Genomic DNA, 24,674 nt, shown 5'->3' with positions numbered 1-24,674 from the left:
TTAAAATTCAAAAATAGTTTTTTGATATTTATTTTTTTAAACTAGTTTATATTTTATTAAATTGACGACTTTACCCTTAAAATTGAGTATTTTCTATTTGCAAAAGAAACGGCATTCAATTGTCTTTTTGAAATAAAATTTAGAATTTAAAATTAAATGTATCACAATTGAAAGATTAGGTATCAAAATGACACATACTCCAAACGGTAGGAAGTATTTGTGTAATTCGCTTTTTGACAATTGTCAAAGAAGCATAGGTATAATTTGTCCTTTTTATTTATTTATTACAATTGTCAACAAATGCGGGTATAATTTGTTCTTTTCTATTTATTTAACTTTTCGTTCTTTTATTACTACAAATATTTAAATTTTTTTTGGCTTGCAGATAAATTAATACCAAAGACGTAACACACCTTAAATTGCAAAGATGTGAGCAAACGAAACTCTTCTTCCCTAGCGCCAAAGGTTTGACCTGGTGGATAAGGTTTGAAATTTATAGATTTGCTCATTCTAAAATTTCAGATCTCAGATTTGGCCTTTTCGAAACCTAAAGCATTGACAATTTTAAATATATTTTTTTTAGAGTAGTGTTAATTTTAACTCAAAAATTATATTTATTTTTTAAATTCAATAATATTATAATATATTAGAATATTTAAGTCAATTTTTTCTCTTTCTTGTATATTGTCTAATTATCACTCAATTATGTATATTATACATCATTTAATTTAAAAATTGAGTTTATATATTATTTTTATTTTTCTTAATTGTTTAATTAAAATATATTTGTTTTACGTTGAAATGAAAAATTACTACTCATTATTTTCAATTTTAAAACTTTCAATTCTCAAAACAAATTTAAATCAACAATATAAGGATTCACATTTATATTTACAATATTTATAAAAATATTTGGTTAACGAGTGCACTAAGTCCATTGGTTAATTATATTTAAATTGATTGTACGTTCTTTCATATATTATGAATAAATATCTCCATTTGAAAATTAATTATTTTATTTTTTTTTATAAAAAAATACAAAATATATATAAAACAATTTATTAAAACTTTTTAATCTCTTAATTACGAACTTCCATTCCCAAACATAGCCAATATTTCAAACTTCTCGTTAACAAAAACTCACAAAGTGGTGCTTAACGTGCCGTATGGAAGATGCTTTATTAGTAAAACTAGCTTGACGACAAAGGTAGTTTAGGTGTCTAATTATGTAAGCCATTTAATTTACAGTGGTCGAACATGTTTATACCTCTAATTAATGTAAAATTATTAGATATTTCCAGCACATCATGTGAGCTTAGTTATGCAAAAATTTTGAACTATGTAAATCGCAATAACTATTAAATCTATATCATTATTATTTATTACGTATTATTAGTAGAGTAATGTTAGAAATTTTAAAAATTTTATCAAATTTTCTATTAAATGTCTCACATAGGTGTGTGAATCACACCATATGGGTCCTATACTAATGTGAGATATTTGATAAAAAATTTAATAAAATTTTTAAGATTTCTAATATTTTTGAGTTTAAAATTTATATAATGTCCTGGAACTATTTATCAAATACACCTTGTATCTTTTTTACAAATAGCTTCTACATATTTCAACTATATCCTTGAACAATCTTGAGGGTGGGTTTGGGGTTTATTTTTTTGGTAATTTTTTGATTTTTTTTTTTTAGAATTTTAAGAAATTAATGTGTTTGAAAAATTACTATAAAATTTATTTTTTCTGCGAGTGAAAATTTTAAAGTGATAGTTAATTTTTTAACAGATCACAAACATTGTAATAACAATTCCATTAAACAAGTTTACCTGTTAACGTATTAACAATTCCATTAAACCAAGTTTACCTATTAACAATTCCATTACTAATAATGATATTCTTGATAAAATCGTTTTCTTTTGTTATTTATTCAAAACTTATCATTCAAATATGATAATTATTTAATAGTTTCAGAATATCATATAATATTGTTTATGTCATGTTCCAAACAAATCATATAGTGAAAATTTAAAAAAAAAAAGCATAATGACTCAAATTTATTAGATAATTATAAAAAACCAATTTTGCGATTTATTATTAGTTATAAGGAAAATGTTATGAATTCTAAATAAATTACTAAATTTTTTACTAAATTTCTTACATGAGTGAGACCCATACAAATCACATGTATGTGAGTCCTAAAAATTTAATAAAAATTTTGATAATTTATTTGAGATCCCTACCATAACTACTAAAGAGATAATGTCACAAATACGTATGAACAAAAATGTGACAACAAATATTGGTTAACAGGTGTGTTCGCACTATAATGACAAGTGGAACCCAACATCTAGAAGTGAGTTATTCCAGAGCAAGGATCCTCTAAAGTGATTTTTTCTTAAAGTTTCCTAGAATGTTACATTGTGTGGTTGAGATTTACTGGTAAGTCACATCAATTTTTCTGATGTAACTTGCCAGTAAATCTCAACCACACAATGTAACACTCTAGGAAACTTTAGGAAAATTTCACTCTAGAGGATCTTTCGTAGTTCTTCCATGGCTATTTAAGACTTGGTGCTTCATATCAATGCTTCCAAACAGCAATGGATTTCTTCTCTCCCAACTCCCTCCCATGGCTTCCTGCTCTCATCATCCTCCTCCTTTCTTCCATCTCCTTCCTCTTTTTCACCAAAAAGTCCAAAAACCCAACCAACCTTCCTCCAACCCCACCAACCCTTCCCATCATCGGCAACCTCCACCAACTCGGCAAGCTCCCTCATCACTCACTTACCCAACTCTCAAAGAAACACGGCCCTGTCATGCTCTTGAGACTTGGCCAAGTCCCATGCCTTGTCGTTTCGTCCCCCGAAACAGCCAAACAGGTCCTAAAAACTCATGATCTCGAATGTTGCAGTAGACCCTTCTCTCACGGCCCCAAAAGACTGTCTTACAATCTCCTAGACTTGGCTTTTGGGCCTTACAGCGATTACTGGAGAGAAATGCGAAAGCTCTGCGTGATCGAGCTTTTCACAGTGAGAAGGGTTCATTCATTTCGACACGTTAGAGAAGAAGAGCTGGGTAAGATGATCAGACACATCACTCAAATCTCTCCTAGTAATCGAGTCAATTTGAGCGAGTTGGTATTCTCTCTCACGAACTCAATTATTTGTAAGGTTGCGTTTGGGAAGAGCTATGAGGGGAAGCAATTTGAGAGTGGTAAGTTTCAAGAGAGTATTGATGAGGCTATGGCCATGTTGAGTAGCTTTTGGGGGGCGGATTTCTTTCCGTATGTAGGTTGGTTTGTTGATGTATTTACAGGACTCCATTGGAGGCTTGAGAAATGCTTTCGTGAGTTTGATGTGTTCTTCGAGAGGGTGATTGAAGAGCATCTTGATCCTAACAGGACAAAGTCTGAGCATGAAGATATTACTGACATCTTGTTGGGGTTGTCCAAGAATGAAACTGCTTCTTTTCATCTTACCAAAAATCATATAAAGGCAATTCTCATGGTAATTATCTCCAATTCACTTTTTCTTTTATAGTGGTTTTACACTTTCAAGTTCTACTAAGATACATATTTTTATTTTTTTAAAAAAAGAAAATAACTTTTTTTGACTTCTGCAATTTTTTTTTTCTTCAATTTTTAGTACTCTTTTAAATCATATTTTACACTAACCAAACCTGAAAATTAAAAAAAATTTAAAAACATACTAAAGATAAAAATATTCAGATGAGCCCAAACTTACCCAAATCTACCTTCATTTTACGAGTTAATACTGGGCATAATATTGAGCTAAAATCAGTTGCTTGTAAGCTCAATTTGGTCAGAATTCAGTTCGGGCTTGATTTGTTATGTATACAAGGGAATCCGAGTTAGAATTTTAAGCTCATTTAACAAACACCACTTGTTGGAATTAACTCGATTAATTTATTATTTATTTAAACAATAGAATACTTATTATTTATATATTAAATAATATAAAATGTCTTACATATTTATTTAACATAATATTTAACGAGTCGATTGAATTAAAAGTATCAAACAATATATATGGAAAATTCGATGATATAGTCGTTAATTATTTAAAATTAGCTGCAACCCCTCTAAAACTTAATAAAACATGTGTTTGAATTGTTTTGATATTTTCTATGTGAATTTTTGTTAGATTGAAATAAACAACTTGTGAATTGTTAACAAATGATTTAAAAAATTATTCGCTTAGCAATATGCTTTTGTTCAGAACAAAATAAATAGTGTGTGAGTAGCATGCACCCTACATGGACCCGTATAATAACTATTGAGTGTTGTGTAAATTAGCAAAATGTTTACAATTTAAAAAAAAAAAAAAAATTGTAATTTGATTCATAATGATATATATTAATTTTTGATTTATCATATATTCAATTATGTAAAATTTACCTTTCTTATCATATCATTGTGAATAAATTTAAAAATCTAAATTGTAAATCTCTAATATTATTTTGCAAATTAAATTATGTTTTCCCACATCGTTGAAGGAGTGGATATAGAGAGCCATTAAAACCAATTTGAAAGTGACTAAACGGGGTCTTCACCTATATTGCCACGTGGCAGAATTGGTGAAGTTAAATTTTTATTTTTATTTTTGGCGACAAATGGTATCGTAGTTTCTTATATAGCTGACGAGCCGGACAGGTTTCCTTTCTAAAAACCCGAACCGTGAAATTTTTCCATCGGGCCTTGCGATGTGTTGAAATTCTCCTATTGGGCCTGAAGATGGGTTGAAAATTTCTTATTACGATGGGTTGATATTTTCCTATTGTTTGGAATTGGGTTTTTAGTAGTTATTTTGGTCTTTATTGTTTTTTCTTTACAACAATGATTCATTCCCCCTTTTTCTCCCACCCCCTTTGACCCCCTCTCTCTTTCATTGGTTACTTTTTCTTTTTCTTTTTCTTTTTTTTCATGCTCCTCCAATCACCACCCGCCACGTGACAAAGGGAATGAGGGGTGACCTCCAAAAGGGGGTCCCAAGTATTATTCTTTTCTTTATTATTTAAATTAAATTTGAATACAACAAATACTATAAATATTTTTAATTTAAAAAAAATATTTTTACCCTTTTAAAATACAGTGTTTTAAATTCTGAAAACCAAACAAATGAAAGGTAACACTCTTTTCAAGTTGATGCCAAACTCATGTGGAAATAATTACAGACACCAAAAGCTACGATTGGATTTGTCATACGTTCGCAATCACAAATTTTCTTAATTTAGATGAATTATATTTTGAATTTCAGAACATATTTATCGGTGGAGTAGACACCAGTTCTCTTACAATTGTATGGGCAATGACCGAGCTAGCCAAGAACCCAAGAGTAATGAAAAAAGTTCAAGCAGAAATAAGGAGTTGCATTGGAAGAAAACCAAAAGTCGATGAAACCCAACTTGACAAGCTCAATTACTTAAAAATGGTGGTGAAAGAGACTTTCAGGCTACACCCACCAGCCACATTTCTAATTCCCCGCGAGTCGATGCAACATTGCAAGATCGGAGGCTACGACGTTTACCCCAAAACAAGAATCCTAGTCAATGCCTGGGCAATTGGAAGAGACCCAGAAATTTGGAACAACCCAGAAGAGTTCTACCCAGAGAGGTTTGAGAAGAGTGAAATTGATTTCAGGGGTAATAATTTCGAGTTGTTGCCATTTGGAGCGGGTCGGAGGATTTGCCCCGGTTTGACAATGGGTGCCATAGCTGTGGAATTTACTCTGGCAAATCTTTTGCACTGTTTTGACTGGGAAATGCCTTATGGGATGGAAAGGAAAGATATCAGCTTGGAAGAGGAGGCTGGCTTGACTGTGCATAAGAAGTTGTCTCTTCATCTTGTCCCTATCAAATATGATTGGGAAGGATTTGAAAGTTAGAGGAGGGCATTGTTGTCTACTCATGTTAAAAATAAAAATAAAGTATCTAAATGAAATAAGATGGTTGAACTCTTGCCTTTCCCTAATTGTATGTTAAAAACTATGAATAAGTCGTTGTGCATGAAGAAAAAAAAAAAAAAAAACAAAAGGGGTGTCATGCAATGTAAGTCTAGTGGTTAGTAACTATTAAATAAATCTTTTTTTTTAATAATAAATTATACTGGTGATTTTTGTAATTTATCTTTTGTGTTAGTTGGATTTTACAATTTCATTTGTATCAAATTTGACATTTAATTTATCATATATGTGTTAATTTACAGTTAACAATACCCGTTAAAAAATAAACATTAAGAGCAAAATAATTTATTTAAAATGGAATAGATTATTTTAAATTAGACGCCTCTATCACTATGAAGAGAGTGAATGAACTATTTAATTTTTGATTTCAATAGAGAATAAATTGGATTAAATTAGCACAATTTAAAAAATTTAAAAATAAAATTGAAGTTAAATTAAAAGAATAGCAAATGTAATTTGTCTGTTTTCATATAAGGACCATATTCATATAACAAATAAAATAAAATTAAAGTTAAATTGGACTAAAGACCATATTCACATAAGGACCAAACTAAAAGAATAACAAATGTAATTTGTCTGTTTTTGGTGCACTTTTGCGAGATAAAAGAGTAATACAATATTAATAGAATCATTTTGATATTACCAAGTAATGTTCTATATACATTTGACTTGTTCAATACTTCTAATAATGATAAAAAATTTAATTTTTCGTATAACATTCAAGTTCAAAACTATTCCCTCATTTATTGCAAAAAGTAGCCCATTTAAGAAGAATAACTGATCGAATATGAATTATAATATTATAAATAATATTAGAAATTATGAAAAATATATTATAAATTACGTCATGAAATTTTTTTATCCTTTGATTAGTGTGTAATATTTTATTATATGTATAATTCAAATGTAAAATTTTTTTTATGATCATCTTCATAATATTTTTTTTATGATCCCTATCATTACTAATATTATATGTATCAATTGATATAATAATTAATATATTAATAGATGACGTGACGTAATTTTAGAGATTTCAAAATTTTCTAACATTAGCCTATCTAAAAGTAATGAACATTAACCTACAAAAAACCGCAACAAATTTTAGAAACAATAGCACCCATTTATGTTGTGAGTTAAAGTAACATAGTTTCCTACGTTGTACCCTCTTAGCATATAAAAATTTCTCAAATTTTATAGACTTTGTCATTTGTGAAACTCTTTCAAAAGTGTTAAACAAAATTAATAAGAAACAATTGTTTTAGTTACAAAAAACTTAAACAACATTGAATATGGTTAAAATTATAGTTACATTAGAACATGTTTGGTACAATAGAATGAAATGAAACAGGAATGGAATGAGAGTAAGAACAAAATACAATGTTGAATGGAATGGAATGTTCATTCCCATTCCATTGTTTGGTTGTCAACATAGAATGGCATAGGAATATGGTGATAATTTTCATTCTCATGTTTGGTTTACCTATGAAACTCATAGAATGGAATAAGTTATTATTATTATTATTTTTAACAAGCTAGTAACAAATAAATTAAAATTTTATATAAATCATGATAATATCAATAGTTGTGAAAGTGATGGTGTGAGTCGTAGTAGTGGTGGCGGTGGTGGCAGCGGCAATGATAGCGGTGATGGCAATGATAGTAGAATGAAGGTAGTAGATTGTTGTGGCCTTAGTGGTGGCGGCAAGGTGGTGTTGTGGTTGCGATGGTGGTGGTGGTGGCGGTAGTTGAGGCGGCCGACGGTTGTAGTGGTTGTGATGGTGGTGGTGGTGGTGGTAGTTGCGGCGGCCAACGGTTGTAGTGGTAATAGTGGTGGCGACATCGGTAGTACGATGATGGTGTGGTGTTATGGTGGCGACCGTCGTGGTAGTGGTAGTGGTGGTTGTGGTGGCAATAGGGTAGCGGTGGCGATAGGGTAGCAGGAGAACGAAATGGTAGTAGTAGTTAAATAATAATATTTTTTTAATCCATAAAAAAAAAAACTAATAAAATTTTATGATAATTCCATGATGAAATCGAATGGTCATTCCTTAGACTGGAGGAAGGAATGAGCATTCTCTTATTCCTTTTCTCTTATTTGGTATTCTCACATAAATAAGGCGTACCAAATAAGAGAAAGGAAATGCAAAGCTAGAATGGACATTCTATTCTAGTCCATTCTATCGTACCAAACGTGCTCTTAGTGTGTTAAACTTCTCCCACATAGGTTTTTTTTTAAGCCACATAAATTAGGATAATATACTCCAAAGGATACTCCATTCATAGCCAGTTGGTTTGAGTTAAAATGCCTTAGCATGGTAAGTCGAGTTTTGGGAGCACTCTAGTGGGCTGAGTCTTTGCCCAATTCTATTATATCTTCTTCGTATCACATCCATAAGCTACTGGGCATCTTATGCCGGAAGTGTTTTGAATTGTCCCACATCATCTCTCTTCGCAGGTTTAATTATTAAATTCTAAAGGCCCTTACACATTTTCAATTAGTTTTGTATTGGATACTTTAATAAGATATCAGAGTCAAGTCTTTAGTGGTCTCTAATAGGTCAAATATATGTTTGACTATATTCTCTCTTCTTTATGTCACATCAACATGCTATCATGTTGCATATATAGGAGAGTATTAAACTTATTCCACATTGTTTCTTTAAAACACCTAAGTTTAGATAATATATGTTGGAAATTATGGGTTTTTATAGACTTATTTTAGGCCAACTTTGAGCCCGCATTTGAGTGAGGCCCACACGTCTTTTGGGGTGACTCCAAGAGGTGACGTGTTTCTTACTGCATGAAAAGTCACACGATGCAGACAGTTCATCAAAACCGTTTATGAGTGAATGAGAAGTTGACGTCATTTTCGTGTTTGTGGAATGAGAAGTTGAAGAGTGAAATGCAAGTTTCCTTAAATTGGTTGTCCTACATTGAAACTTTAAAAGAGGTTATGTGAGTATATAAGCTCTAGGTGGACATACTTGGGTTTGGTCTCAAGGGGCACCCCAAGTTTTGTGGAATGGAGGAGTTATGGACAAAGTGGGTTTTGGCTTAAACCACCACACGTGCGCGCCGCCGTCGTCCGAGTTGTGGGTCGGTCCTAACATTAATTTTTTGGACAAAATTCATTTGAATTTTTCGAATTCTTACGGGAAAATTATTTGAATTTCTAAATGGAATTAATTCAAATTTTGCGCCAAATTTGAATTCAAATTTTCTGTCCAAATAATGCCTTATCCGGGTCAAAATTCGTTTCCATTTTCCAACAAATCAAACTGTTTTCAAACAGATTTGAATTCTGCACTTGTTCAGTTCAATTTGCACCTGTTTGGTTCTATGTTAGACCTATTCAGGTCTTCCAAAAAGGCACCACTTTGCCTATAAATTCAAACCCTCTTCCAACGATTTAAACATATTTGAAATTCTCTTGTTGTCTTCCGTTATGTTCTCTTGCACACACATATATATATATATATACATTATTCATATTAATTTTAGACAAATTTATGAGATTATAGAACATAGGTTCTGGTTCGCCGAAACAGATTATTTTTAGTGTTAATACAATCTGTGAAAGATCATTGTATCCTGAGAGATAGACGCCATTATTCCGTAAGCACCTAGGCGGCGCGAATCTGTCTTAAGGACAGTGTGTCACATATTCGACTTGATTATTCTTGTTCTTAAGTTGTTTTGGTAAATAAATGATGTAAGTAATTTATTTTGTTCATTTGGTTCGTTTCAAGTTATTTATTATACATAGAAGATTGTTCCAACAATCTTAAGACAAAATTCAAATTATTCTGTTTATACAGATTTTTTTTTTCTTCCTTTATTTTTTTTACGGAATTTATTTTCTGTGCTTATACAAAGTAATATTATGGTTGGAAAATACAAATAGTAGTAATATACAGTTTGACATATGTAATAATATACTGTTTATTTTATTTGACAAGTAGTAGTAATATACTGTTATCATTAATAATTTCAGAATATTAATTTGTGAAGTTGGTCAGAAATTAATTTTGGTTTTTAGAAATAATTTCTGAGTTTCCATTAATTAAATAATGTTTTCAGTATTTTAATTTTTGAAGTGTTACTTGAAATTTCTCTATGTGGAATTAATTTGTTTAAATAAAAAAATTTAATCTCAAATTAATTGGAAATAAAAGTTACAATTCTTATTTCTTTTATTTTTATAGAATTAAATTATGTGTTTATGGTTTAATTTTCTATATAGTATAAAATTCTAATTCTAATTTTGTTTTAAAATTTAAAATTCATGGCTATTGAAACTAATCAAACTAATGTTCAAACTAGTACTGGTATGGAGACTGCAATTGCTTCAACTCCTTTTCATGTTGTGACTGTGCCAGTCAATCACGGTGAGAAACCAAAGAGTTCCTAGGAATTGATTTTAAAAGATGGCATCAAAAAAATATTGTTCTATCTTACTACTCTCAACCTGGCACGTTTTCTCCGTAAGAATGCTCCTACTCTAAAAGAAGATGAATTCAACCGACAAGTGGTTGCTGTGGTTAATGCCTGGAAACATGCTGATTTTCTTTGCCAGAACTACATCTTGAACGGACTTGATAACACATTGTACAACATCTATAGTCCTATCAAGACATCAAAGGAACTTTGAGAGTCCTTGGAGAAAAAGTATAAAACAGAAAATGCTGGCTCAAAGAAATTTGTAATTGGCAAATTTTTAGATATTATGCTGACTAATTCAAAAACTGTGATCAGTTAAGTTCAATATCTCCAACTTATTCTGCATGACATTCATGCAAAAGGCATGTCTCTCAGTGAATCCTTCCAAGTTGCTGCCTTAATTGAAAATTACCATAAGACTAGAAGGAGCTCAAGAACTACCTCAAATACAAGTGCAAAGAAATGACTTTGAAGGAATTGATTGTGCGTTTGAGGATTAAGGAGGACAACCAAAATTTTGAGAAGCGGGTTGGTAAGCATCCAATGGAGTTTAAGGCAAATGTGGTGGAACATGCACTAAAAGCAAAGAAACGGAAGTATTTTGGAGAAAGTTCCTTACAAGGCTCTAAAAGAGGGGAAACTAAGAAGTACAAGTTCAATGATAAGTGTTATATCTGTGACAATGTAGTAATCCCGATTTTGACCCGGTCAACTTTGGGGGTCGAGCTGCTCGGTCAGCTCGCCGAAAGCAAAAATGCAAAATGCATTTGAAATTGCTTACGTGAAAGTGTATTTCACGCTCGAGTGACCTTGTTATATCAGTCCGTAAATTAGGGTTTCAAATCACTTTTTGCAGCCCCCTCTCTCTCTAAAACTCTCCAAATTTCCAGGTCTAGAGCTTCTCTCTCTAGAAGTCATCTTCTCTCTTTGATTTCTCCAAATCCATTGGGATTTAGGCCTAAGTTCTTCACCAAAGTTGGTTATCACCTCGAGGGCTTCATTGTGTATGGTGGAGATCGAGTTTTGACACCGTAGATTTTGGGGTCTCAGATTCTCTTCAAAACTAGAGGTAGGGATTTTCTACACTCTAATATGGTTTTTAACTTAGTTATTTGCTATTGTGTATAGATGATGAGATTTGGTTGTGGTTTGGACAAATCTAGGATTTGGGTGTGAAATGAAAAGAGGGGTTTTGATGAATATGAGGTAAACGAGTATAAGGCTTGAATATAAGATCATGTTGTGCCAAAATAGTTGATTTTGGTGTTTGGGTTGATATTTGGTGAAAGGGGGATTCTGCCTTGATTTTGATTAAATTATTATTTTGCATAAATAATTGGAATTAACATTGAAAACGTGAAATTAGAAGGTTGTAATTATATATGGTGATATTGGATATGTATTATCTCACCTATGGAAGTTTTGAATAAACTATTCATATTGATATTGAACATCTCTTTAGAAATAATTGCATTGGGTTATCGGTAGAGGATAGCTATGATTGTTGTAGAAATTACATGAAAATTAGGCGATTTAATGCTAATCCATTGTTGATGTCATTGAATATGACCATGTTATAGATACATTGTATATGTATGTTTATTGGAAGGAGAAAGGGGATGTACTTCATATATGATTATGTTTATAAATACATTGCATATGTATATTTGTTTGGGAGGAGAAAGGGGATGGACTCCATTTAAAACAAGTTGGCTGGAGTGTCCTGGGTGAAAGACCCGAAATTTTATATATACATGGGTGCCGATTCCTTCGGACGAAATAGCCGTAAAATGGCAGGTTTGAAGTGTTTATGTGAGTTTTGCATAATTGGAAAAATCATTGAGTTGCAGTCTCATTTTGATTCTTGAAAGATAACGAATTTAACTCATGAATTGAGTAGCATCTATGAACTGGAAATGAAATTAAAGGAAAATGGAATAAGGTTGGTCTTAGTGGCATATGGATATGCAAGTCTTGTGGATGTTTTGGGATCGGTATTGTTGATGTACGTGGTATTTATACCTTTGCTAAACCTCATAAATTGTGTTAAATTATTTCTACTGGGTTGTTGGCTCACCCTATATGAGAATACCATTTTTAGGTACAGGTGAGATGTTTCCTCAAAGGCAATAGTGTGGTTGGAGTTTTGGGAAGCAAGAGCTTCTTAATTATGCCTTATGTGTGTATGTTTTTTATTTGTGAAGCCAAGGGCTTAAGATGTAATGAGTGAGGCTCTATTTTGTGTAACCAAGAATGTTCTTAGATAGATTTGTAAGCCTGTAGGGCACTTTTTATCTGTTTGGCTTCCATTTCATACTTGTTGTAAAATGCATGTTTGGGATTAGAACTGGGACTTTGAGATGTGAACAACATGTATTTGGCATTTGGGATTTAATGGAACTGGGTGTATGGATTAGTTTGCTATATATCTGTGGTTGTCTATCAGGTGGGTTTTGTTGCATAAATAGATATATCATGCCCAATTTTTGGGGCGTTACAGACAAAGAGGGATATTGGGCCAAAGATAGCCATAGTAAGCTCAAAGGCAGAGGAAGATCAAGCAAGAAGTCTGCTCAAGCCAATATAACCGAAGTGGACAAAATTTTCAATAGTGTAAATGACATAAATCTTTCTGCAGTTGTTTCCGAGACAAACTTTGTCAGAAATCCTAAAGAATGGTGGGTGGACACTAGTGCTACTCGCCACATCTGTGCCAACAAAAAGATGTTCACATCTTATTTTGTGATGGACAACGGCGAACAACTATTCATAGGCAACTCCTCAACTTTTAAAGTTGAAGGACAAGGAAAGGTAATTCTGTAGATGACATATGGAAAGGAACTCACTCTCAACAATGTGTTGTATGTACCGGACATTCGCAAGAATCTTGTTTCCGAATCTCTGTTGAGTAAGAATGGATTTAAACTAGTTTTTGAAAGTGACAAATTTGTACTTACCAAAAACGGAATGTATGTAGGAAAAGGTTATATGAATGATGGCCTTTTGAAAATGAATGCAATGACAATTGTTTCTCTTATGATTAATAAAAATATATCTTCTTCTTACTTGTTTGAGTCTGCTAATTTATGGCATGGTAGATTAGTGCATGTTAATTATGGATCTTTATGTAGATTAATTAATATGGAGTGTTTGCCTAAATTTAAAATTGATCCAAATCATAAATGTAAAATTTGTGTTGAGGTAAAATTAACCAAAACTCTTTTTCATTCAATTGAAAGAAGTATGGAACCAATTGAATTAATTCATAGTGACATTTGTGATTTTAAATCAATTCAACTAGAAGTGGAAAAAAATATTTTATCACTTTCATAAATGACTGTACTAGATATAGTTATGTTTATTTAATTTGAACCAATGATGAAACTTTGGAAACTTTCATTCAATATAAGAATCAAGTTGAAAATCAACTTGGTAAGAAAATTAAAAAACTAAGAAATGATAGAGGTGACGAATATGAATCACCTTTTGGTGAGTTTTGTAAAGAACATGGATTAATTCTTCAAATCACCGCTCCTTACTCACCTCATAAATGTGAAATTTGTGTTGAGGCAAAATTAACCAAAACTCCTTTTCATTCAATTGAAAGAAATACAGAACCACTTGAATTAATTCATAGTGACATTTGTGATTTTAAATCAATTTAAACTAGAGGTGGGGAAAAATATTTTATCTTTCATAGATGACTATACTAGATATAGTTATGTTTATTTAATTTGAACTAAGGATGAAGCTTTGGAAACTTTCATTCAATATAAGAATCAAGTTAAAAATCAACTTGGTAAGAAAATTAAAAAACTAAGAAATGATAGAGATAGTGAATATGAATCAAAATCTTTTGGTCCAGATTTTCTAAACTTTTTGTTAGAAAATGTGTCTTTAACTTTTAAAGAAGCTATGTCCAGTCTTAAGACTCCTTTATAAAAAGAAGCTATCAATAGCAAAGTTGAATCCATCTTGCAAAATCACACATGAAAATTGGTGGATTTGCTACCAGGTTGTAAACCTCTTGGATACAAATGGATTTTCAAGAGGAAAATGAAAGCAGATAGATCAATTGACAAATACAATGCAAGACTTGTGGTCAAAGGATATAGACAAAAATAGGATCTTGGTTACTTTGACACATATTCACTAGTTACCAAAATAACATCCATTAGAATGCTAATTTCCATTGCAACTTTGTATAATCTAGAATTTCATCAAATGGATGTGAAAACCGCTTCCTTAAATAGTGAGTTAAATGAAAAAATTTACATGGAACAACCAGAAAGATTTTCTATTCCAGGAAAAGAAAATAAAGTGTGTAAATTGGTTAAATCGTTATATGGTTTAAAACAAACGCCAAAACAATGGTATGAGAAATTTGACAAAGCAATGAGGTCAAATGGATATAAATTAATGAATGTGACAAATGTGTTTATATTAAAAACATAAATAAAGGTTATATTATAGTATGTCTTTATGTAGATGATATGCTCATCATAGGTAGTGATAATGACATGATTAAAACTACCAAGAAAATATTGAACAAACATTTTCACATGAAAGACATGGAGATTGTTGATGTAATTCTTGGTATGGAAATTACCAAAACATCAGAAGGATATGCTTTGTCACAATCACATTACATTGAGAAAATACTTAACAAATTTAGCAAAGATGATGATTATCTTGATAGAACACCTGTGGATGTTAATTTGTTTCTTTCTAAGAATGTACAAGAAAATATTTCTCAATTAGAGTACGTCCAAATTATTGGAAGCTTAATGTACTTGATGTACTGCACTCGCCCAGATATAGCTTATGCAGTAAGTAAATTAAGTAGATATATGAGTAATCTAGGAGTAGAACACTGGAATGCTATTATAAGGGTTCTAAGATATCTCAGATTTACTCGTAAAATTGGGTTAAATTATACTAGATATCTAGCCGTACTTTAAGGATACTGTGATGCAAACTAGATATCGGATACTAGAGACTCACAATCCACCAGTGGGTATGTCTTTACTCGTAGTGGTGCGGCTATATCTTGGAAATCTTCCAAACCAATTTGCATTGCTAAGTCTACTATGGAATCAGAATTTATAGCTTTAGATAAAGCTAGGGAAGAAGCAGAATGGTTTCGTCACTTCCTTGAATATATTCCAATGTAGCCAAAACCAGTGCCTACTATATGCATACATTGTGATAGTTAATCAGCAATAGGTAGAGCACATAGTCATATGTATAACGGTAAGTCATGACACATTCATCGTTGACATAACACCATGAGACAACTACTCTCTAATGGAGTTATTTTCATTGAATATGTAAAGTCTAAAGACAACGTAGTAGATCCACTAACCAAAGGGTTAGCAAGAGAGTTAGTTGAGAATTCATCGAGGGGAATGGGACTTAAGCATATTAAATAAGAGTTACCGCAATGACAACCAACCTAGTTGACTGGAGGAGTCAAGATTTAGGTTTAAAGGGACAACCGAGTTGTCTATGACTCATAAGGATCACTAGGGAGTCAAACTCCTACCCATTTCTATGATGAAATTGTGATGTCTGCAGCGGTTTAGGTTAAGTAATACTTTTAATGATTTCTATATCTAGGAATATCTAGTCGAGTATGGCAGAATACTCTTCATAATAATCACTTATATGCATGTGAATTGGACTGGTTCTATGAGATTTGTGAAGGGCTACAATTCTTTAAAGCACTCAAGAAAGACCAGGTTATTTAGGGCCAAAATGAACACAATAGTGAAAATTAAGCTGTGTTTGGTAATACACTGTGTGAGTTCTGTTGTCTTGGTTTACACAAATGGCTGAACATTTCAAGGCATCATGTTCACTGGTTAGCTAGTAAATCTGATAGTGTCTCACAAAAGAAGGTTCAAAGTCAAAAGCTACCTATCCTTTGTAGAATATTTCTGATTTTTGTACACTCTGTAATAAGATCACGTTGTTGCATTTTCTCTCCGTCAATTCCATTCATGTAGGGAATTGTTGGAAATTATGGGTTTCTATAGGCTTATTTTGGGCCAACTTTGAGCCCACATTTAAGTGGGGCCCACACATCTTTTGGGGTGGGTTCAAAGAGGTGACGTGTTCCTTACCGCATGGTAAGTCGCATGGTAAGACGGTCAGACACCCTATTTTTGACCGTCCTCAAGACTTGGACATCATCGTTTGTGCACATGATGATTGTGATTGCATGTGTTCGTTTCAAGTGCTCGAAGTCCTCGGTGGAGTGCCCTGCTTTTGAGCCCTGAAACCATGTCCGTTTTGTGCTCAGTTTTGGACCAAAACCTTAGTTTTTCACACCCAAAACTCCAGTTCTTCAAACCTGAACATCTTGGTGTGGACCGACTTTTCCGCACCCCTCTTTCGAAAGGTTCGAAAGAAGCCCTCACAGTTCGGACTCCCACGGTTCTGAATTTAATCTCACAAGTGCAATGTGAAATTGATAATCACCAAAAAGTCTAAATCCGGCAAATCTTTTGGAAAATTGATTTTAGGATCAAATATGCCAAAATTGGACTGCTTTGTCAGATACAGAGTCGTCACCTAAATATTTTATTTTTGGAGAAATTTAGGAAACCCTGACTCGTGCCAAAGGCCACGTGTCTATCATCACCAAAGTTGCCTCGGCTCGAGAACTTAGGTATGAGTGGGAAAGGTCATGAATTGAGCAGCTTCGCTTGCCTGATCAAAGATTGGCCTCTACTAATCATGATATGATTTTTTATAAACATTATGTGTTCTTATTCCGATTATTAAACTAGCTTTACTATGTGACGTGTACAAGCAAGTATAGATTAGTTTGCTCAATTTGGAACGATCCAACTCATGTTTGTTTGCGAAAATGGTTTGAATTTGCCACCCTCAAGTGGGCTTAAAAGATGCGGATTTGCCACCAAACATAGTAGGCTTCAAACTGATTTGCCACTCAACAAAGTGGGCTTAAAACGCACATTTGTTGAATCGTTCCAATTCAAACAACAAGCCTTCATCTACAAGCATTCAAGCAGTTTAGCATTTAAGCACATAGCCTCATGGCAAGCATGCTAATTATGGAAACATTCACATTCATGCGAGTATGCTAAAGCATAAAAACTCACCTAGTACTCCGAGCTAAGAAGATAAGTTAGAAAAAAAAATGCATGCTTCCTAACTATACAAAGTGTCTAATGCAACACATGCAATATGCATTTAATAGGCTCGGCTACTAATATGGCATATGATTTGATTTGAACAACATGCGATTAAACATGTATTCAAAGAAGTAAGTGTAATGACAATGCAGTTTGAATGATGCGTCGAGCTTCGGTGCATGCAAGATAAGATGAATGGATGCAAACATGAGATATGCTAATTGAAATATGATGTCCCTAATCTAACCATCAAAAGCGATTAAATAAAAGGAAGAAAGATGTGGGGTTGGAAAACATACACACACGCACGCATACTTATTATAACATTACGCCCTCGCGAAGGAGGGTCCGAATGATTAGGAGCTAAGCTAATCTAATTAAGCTAATTAGACTTATTAATACAAATCAAATGAATAACTAACTATGCTCATTACTAATTATTACAACACTTTAATTAACTAGTAAACTAATTAATTAATTTACAAAACAAATGCACACAAAGTAAGCATGTAAGACATTAAACTATGCTAACACTGCTCCGTCTCGGGAAGTGGAGGATTCACATGCTCAGTTTTTGCCCCGAAAAGACCACCATTTTGCTCTCAGAAGCCTTTGTTTGCAGAGTTGAACATTTCTAGAACCTTTTTGCTCCACCTTACCAAATCTTTGTTAAGGTTTACATCAGTGGCCTACCAACCATGGAGGGAAGCTGCCGGCCATCTACCAGCCAAAAAGGTGTACTGCCGGCCAGAAATGATGCATTGTCGGCCACTAGTGGTGCATTGCCGGCCACTGATGCATTGGATCACCATGCTGCAACATAGCACAAACAGAGCAAAAGGGGGGTTTTTCCAAGGATTTGTTTGTATTGTATCCCTCCTTATCATCTCAAAATCTCAAAGGAGTAACACATTTGGATCCAAAACCACCAATCAAGCAAGTTCATTACATGATGGCCGAAGATCCAAGTTGTACAATTTTGATAAATGCATAATTATGACCAACAAGACCACCACCCTATCATGCATGATCAAGGGCAATGGAGACCTAGAAAAGTGGCACATTTTATCACTTTTGAATATGAAATGTCCCATTTTCCTTGTGCTCAAACTAACGTCCAATTTGAACACATGCAATGTAACACAAAGAAGTGCTTATCTTGTCACTTTTACTTGTCAATTTTGTTTACTCATTTTAATTACCAAATCATTCCTTAATCAATTGTCCATTGGTGAGTGTCCTCTAATGGAAAGAAAGCTCAAACCAAAGGTTGTTTTAGGCATGAAAGAGACCTCATGCCATTGGTAATGAACCCTCAAAGGGATTAAACCATTAAGCACTAACATCTCAATTTTATGCTTTAAACAAGCAAATGGTTTAAACCACTTTCAAAACAAAAATAAAACCAAGAAAAGGGGAAGGTTGCAGATATGATTAGGTGCTGAAAATGAGTACTAAAAGCACTAAAACATGCAACCAACTCAAACCAATGATTGTTAAAGCCTTAAAACACTAAGCTAGTGAAGGAATTAACACTAAAACTATGCCATGCAAGGGTCAAATGAAACAAATAACCAAAAACATAGGCAAAAAAACCTTAAATATAGTCTAAAGCATGCTGGACTTAAGCCACAAAAAGCTAAAACAATAAGCTAATACATGGAGTTAACTAGGCATGCAAACAAGACATAAGCAGGGGAGGCTAACCCCTCCAATATTGGACTTCAAAATGAGTTTTTTTATCATTGAAAAATCTCTGAAATTCAGTGGTTAAAAGGCTTAAAAAAGTTGGTTTGAAAGTGATGAATAAAGGCACAAAAACCTTTCCAAGCAAAGAAACAAGAAGGGTAAGCTACCCTTTAACCAAAAATGGCCTCAAACCAACACTTTTAAACCATAAAAATAGAGCTTTTACAGTTCAACACCAGCCTCAAAACAGTTGAAAGAAGATGGAAAAACAAGTATTAAAAGCAAGCTAACAAGACTAGTATTCTACCTCTTTGAAGCAAAGAACACTTTTAGGCACAAGTTCAAGCCAAAACCATCTTCAAGAGCTCCAAGAAGGCCCCAAGTAACCTCAGCTCAAAGATGAGAGGATTTGGTTTAGGAAATGTAAGCTAAAGTGTAAAGAAACTAAGCAAACACACACAAATTTACAAGAGAGAGAGAAATCTAGAGAGAGAAAATTTTTATGTCTCATATTTTTCTAACCCCCACACATTAGAGAGATTTCCTCACAAACATCCAGCCATACACGTGTTGGAAGATGCATGCATCTATGCAAACAACTAGCACAAAATATCACAAAATATCTGTAGGAAACACTGGTGGTCGGCCAGCCATCGGTGATGGCTGGCAAGGCTTTATTGATGGCCGGCAGGGCACATCAATGGCCAGCAAAGGAGAAGTGGTAGCTAGTAGCCTCCAAGGATGGTCGGTAGGCCATCTGAAACTTCATGCTGAAAAGACCTAGTCATGGTCCAAAGATGAGACAAAATAGATGCAGGGTTTGAAATGCTCAAAGCGGTGGCATTCCACCGATGACTTTGAGCGCTGGGCGAGAAATCAAACTCATCAACGGATGTGCCTGTAAGAACATCCAAGTCTTAAAGGGCCGTCAAAAATGGGGTGCCTACAGTTGCCCCCCTTTGACAGAACTCGGAGTCATGAAATGACATGAGTGAATGTCAAAGCCCAGAGACGACCCATTTTGACGAGGTCGTAAGATTTGGACAATAATCAAGACAAAAAACAAATGGTTGTGCCCGCAATAAAACATTTAAATACGAATGAAATGCAATGAAAATGCCACATTTAAATAGACCGAAATAGGACACAACAATCTCAATCCTGAAAAGAAGTAAACAAACATGCCACGCGTGGGAATTATGAGCCAAACCACATTTCATACAGAATGGATGTAAAAAAATTATGCAAGCTTAACTACGCGACGCACAAGAAAGACGAAGAGCAACAAAATCATCGGGCGTACTCGAGATGTCAAACAAGGTCCTAACACATTACACGTGGAAGAAAACGAGGATGGTGTGAACACCAAGATGCACCCGAATGTTTTTAACCGAAGGACGGTAACCGAAGGATGGTATGAACATCAGGACGCACTCAAATATTTTTAACCGAAGGGCGGTAACTGAAGATGGTATGAACATCAGGACGCACTCAAATGTTTTTAACTGAAGGACGATAACCAAAGGATGGTACGAACATCAGGACGCACTCGAATGTTTTTAACCGAAGGACAGGTAACCAAAGAATGGTATGAACATCAAGACACACTCAAATGTTTTTAACTAAAGAACGGTAACCGAAGGATGGTATGAACATCAGGACGCACTCAAATGTTTTTAACAGAAGGACGGGTAACCAAAGGATGGTATGAACATCAGAACACACTCAAATGTTTTTAACCGAAGGACGGGTAACCGAAGGATGGTATAAATATCAGGACGCACTCAAATGTTTTTAACCGAAGGGCGGGTAACCGAAGGGTGGTATGAACATCAGGACGTACTCAAATGTTTTTAACCAAAGGACGGGTAACCGAAGGGTGGTATGAACATCAGGACGCACTCAAATGTTTTTAACCGAATGACGGGTAACCGAAGGATAGTATGAACATTAGGATGCACTCAAATATTTTTAACCGAAGGACGGGTAACCGAAGGCTGGTATGAACACCAAGACACACTCAAATGTTTTTAACCGAAGGGCGGGTAACTGAAGGATGGTATGAACATCAAGACACACTCAAATGTTTTTAACCGAAGGGGGTTATGCTAACCCGTTACACGTAAGAGAAATGAGAGTAAAAGGATATGATTCGAAGGATACGAATGATTTAACCTGGAACTCCTTTGAATGGACTGTACATACAATATCATTTGTCTATGCTGGCTCCGCTGAATGAACCGTACATACAATATCATACCTGTGTACAAAAACGTGCTATGTAACAACAGTGCATTTTTCATGCATGAAATAAGAATGAAAGCATATTCTATGCAACAATAGAGAAGTACATATTCTATGCAATAATGGAAAAGCGTATATTCTAAGCATGTGTAACGAATAGGAAACGCATATTCTATGCATGATAACAACTGAGATATAATGGCATGTTCTATGTGAACCAAACAATTTGAGAGCATATTCTATGCATGATTGGCAACGTGAGCATATTCTATGCAAGATTCAGAGGCAAATGCATATATTCCATGCATGATTCAAGAGCGAAAGCAATAAACATGTTCTATACATAATGCAAGAGCGGAAGCACATTCTATGCAGCTAAAGTAAGAGCATGTTCTATGCGATAGTATAAGTGGAATGCACGTTCCATGCAACAACAAAGAAACACATATTCTATGCAATATCAAAAGGATATTCGTCAAAACCGATTCAAGAACAACTTTCGATTTACCTCTCGAAAAAGTTGCAATCTGTTAAAAAGGATACACACCTTGCTTATGTTAATGAGTGACGAACATTGTGCACTGAAAATGTAGTTCTAAGCATCCATAGAGGCATTTTGAACCAAACAATGAACAGTCCCTTCACTTTTTAGAATCCAAGGACACAAAACAGAACTAGGGACACGGGAAAAACCCTTGGAAGGCCGCCGGCCACCTGCCGGCCACTGGTGTGCCTTGTCGGCCATTGATGGTGCCTTGCCGACCATTGATGGCAGACCGAGGGTAAAATGGGATTTTCAGCTTGGGCCTTTAAATATAAGCCACTAGGGCTCATTTCCTCACACCCTCTTGACCGAAAATGCTCTCTCTTTCTCTCTAGGTGCTTTCCTTCTCTAGATCTGAGCCTTTTACGCCTTTTTCCAATGCCCCACACAAACTTTATTCGCTAAATCCTCCTAGTTCTCTTCGCTTTAAACCAATTGGAATTTGATTTTGACGATTCTTTCCTCATTTTCACCATTCTAGGCTAATTCCCCTTGAGTTTCTCTTGAGTTCTGTGCACTTTTCCCAGCTTTGACTTTTTCCTTCATTTTCTCTCTCTTAGGGTTGACTTTTTCTAAGTTTACCATTTTTCTTCACTTTTCACCCATCTCGCACCTTTTTTCCAATGGCAAATGATTTTTCCCATGATAGGGCTCCTCCCGAGCTTCCCCCAGTAGACTTCAAGACAGACATCGAGGCCGAGCCAGAGCCAGAGCCGTTACCATTGAGTATACGGCCTTTTGATCCAGCGAGGTATCATCTTCAGACACACATATTACCCACTATTGGAGGCATTAGATGTTTTACTGATTTCGCTGATGACTGCTAGAGGACCTCCTATTGAGGGAGCTAGAGTCTCATTTATCGGCCATTGCCATTGAGGTACAAACTCTGTTTCTATGCATTTCTGCCCTTGATTGTTTGCATTTCTTGCATTGCTTTCATCTGACTGTGTCTCATATACTGCCTTGATCTGATTGCATCTCATGCACTGCCTTGATCTGACTATATCTCATCACTGCCACAGGGTGAGTCTCGCACCTTTAGGGGATATGATGCGATGATTGCTCGAGATTGGTATGGCGAGCTCCCAGTTAGAGTTTGTGACATTGTTGACGAGGCAGACTTCGGCCTCTTCTGCTCCAGCTTGACTTGGGTTACCATGAGCCGTTCTCTCTTAGGAGCACTGGTGGAGAGGTGGTGGGACACCACCAACTCTTTCCATTTTTCCACCACAGGGGAGATGACGATGACTCCTTCCGACTTTGCCATGATAACCAACTTAGGCGTAGGGGGTGATCCGATCCCTCTTGACCCAAATATGGAGGGGTGAGAGGCAGCTTGGCTCGAGCTGTTTGGGACACATCCACCGATATACTTGGGAGGCATGGTGCGATACACCTGGTTCGAGGAACAGTTCAGGGGGACCGAGCCCGGGACGATAAAGAAGATAGAGCAGTATGCCAGGGGCTTCCTCATGTTCATATTCGGTACCACCTTATTTTTAAACAAGTGGAACACTGTGGGCCTATATTTGTTGAGTGCCTTGGTGACTCTTCCTCGAGTTCAGTTTTATGATTGGGGCAGAATTGGCCTCACCACATTATACGGATATATGAGTTCTTTCTCCCATCTGCGAGGGAACTTGGTTGGAGGCTACTGGAGAGCCTGGGAGGTACACTTCTTAGTTCATTCTTTACGTTTTACATTTTCTGTTCAGCATTTCTTGCTTTACATCCATTTAACATATGTGCTTTCTGTTTTGCTCTTTCTATATATGTTCATACTATGTGCTTTCTGCTTTACACTTTCTGCATCTGTGTATACTGTGTGCTTTCTGTTTTGCACTTTCTGCATCTATGTATACTATGTTGATTACATACCTATGCATTCTCCCTACAACTATGAGTGTACGCATACTTCCCGACTCTTGCCCCAGAGCCTATAGATGAGGTTCCATTGATGGTCCCCTTTTTTAGAGTATGCGACGGCCAGCTTCACCTTAGGACTGTTGAGCCCCTCATGTTTTTTCGCCAGTACTTCGACACGGTAGCGGCGCATGAGGTAACTCAAAACACAGTCATTTTTGCTTTACAACTCTTTTGACTCATACATTAGCAACTGACAGCGACTAATAACCTGTTCACTTTCCATTTCAGATCATATGGCAGCCTTGGGCCACGATACCGACAGAGCTTCGAGCCCAGTACCATGTGGCTTGGGGCATTTCCCGCTATCATATTCTACTTGAGGGCCCGATTTGCCGAGCCTGGTTCCTAGGTGAGCGCTTCGTGTGCCAGACCATGGGCCTGCTTGCTCCGTTTATACCGATGGCACCGCCAGTATCCATGAGAGCGATAGACAAGCTATCTGCCGACGAGGTGATCCAATTCATGGTAGGCTTGAAGGTAGAGTATTTCCGTGTAGAGGGACACTACACGGCCTTTATCCAGACACACTTGATGCCACCTCTGGCCGGTGTTCCCAGGGGTGAGAGAGTGAGAGCTCCTGCCGCGAGAGCGAGACGTAGAGCTACCCGGGCGAACAGAGCCCATGGTCGAGGGGCTTCCCAGGCGAGGCAGGGGACCAAGTGGCCAGAGCTGCCT

General features: G+C 35.2%; 1 protein-coding gene across 2 annotated transcripts in view; it reads left to right on the top strand.

Annotated features, from left to right (window-relative positions):
* Nucleotides 1-2,443: 2,443 nt before the first annotated feature.
* The window catches only part of LOC114271881 (cytochrome P450 71B10), a 266,140-nt gene continuing 243,909 nt past the window's right edge, over nt 2,444-24,674 (top strand). The window contains exons 1-2 of one of the 2 annotated variants that reach the window (XM_028213551.2): nt 2,444-3,515; nt 5,286-6,148. In XM_028213551.2, the coding sequence (XP_028069352.2) occupies nt 2,610-3,515; nt 5,286-5,912 (1,533 nt within the window). In that variant the 5' untranslated portion in view covers nt 2,444-2,609 and the 3' untranslated portion in view covers nt 5,913-6,148. Of the gene's footprint in view, nt 3,516-5,285; nt 6,149-24,674 lie in introns of those variants that run through there. The other variant, XM_082905664.1, reaches the window with a different exon arrangement.

Source organism: Camellia sinensis, chromosome 14 (genome assembly GCF_055761805.1).
Source record: "Camellia sinensis isolate YWXY chromosome 14, ASM5576180v1, whole genome shotgun sequence".
NCBI classification, from domain to species: Eukaryota; Viridiplantae; Streptophyta; class Magnoliopsida; order Ericales; family Theaceae; genus Camellia; species Camellia sinensis.
The sequence above is the reverse complement of the archived record's forward strand: the minus strand, read 5'-3'. Positions and strand labels throughout refer to the sequence as shown.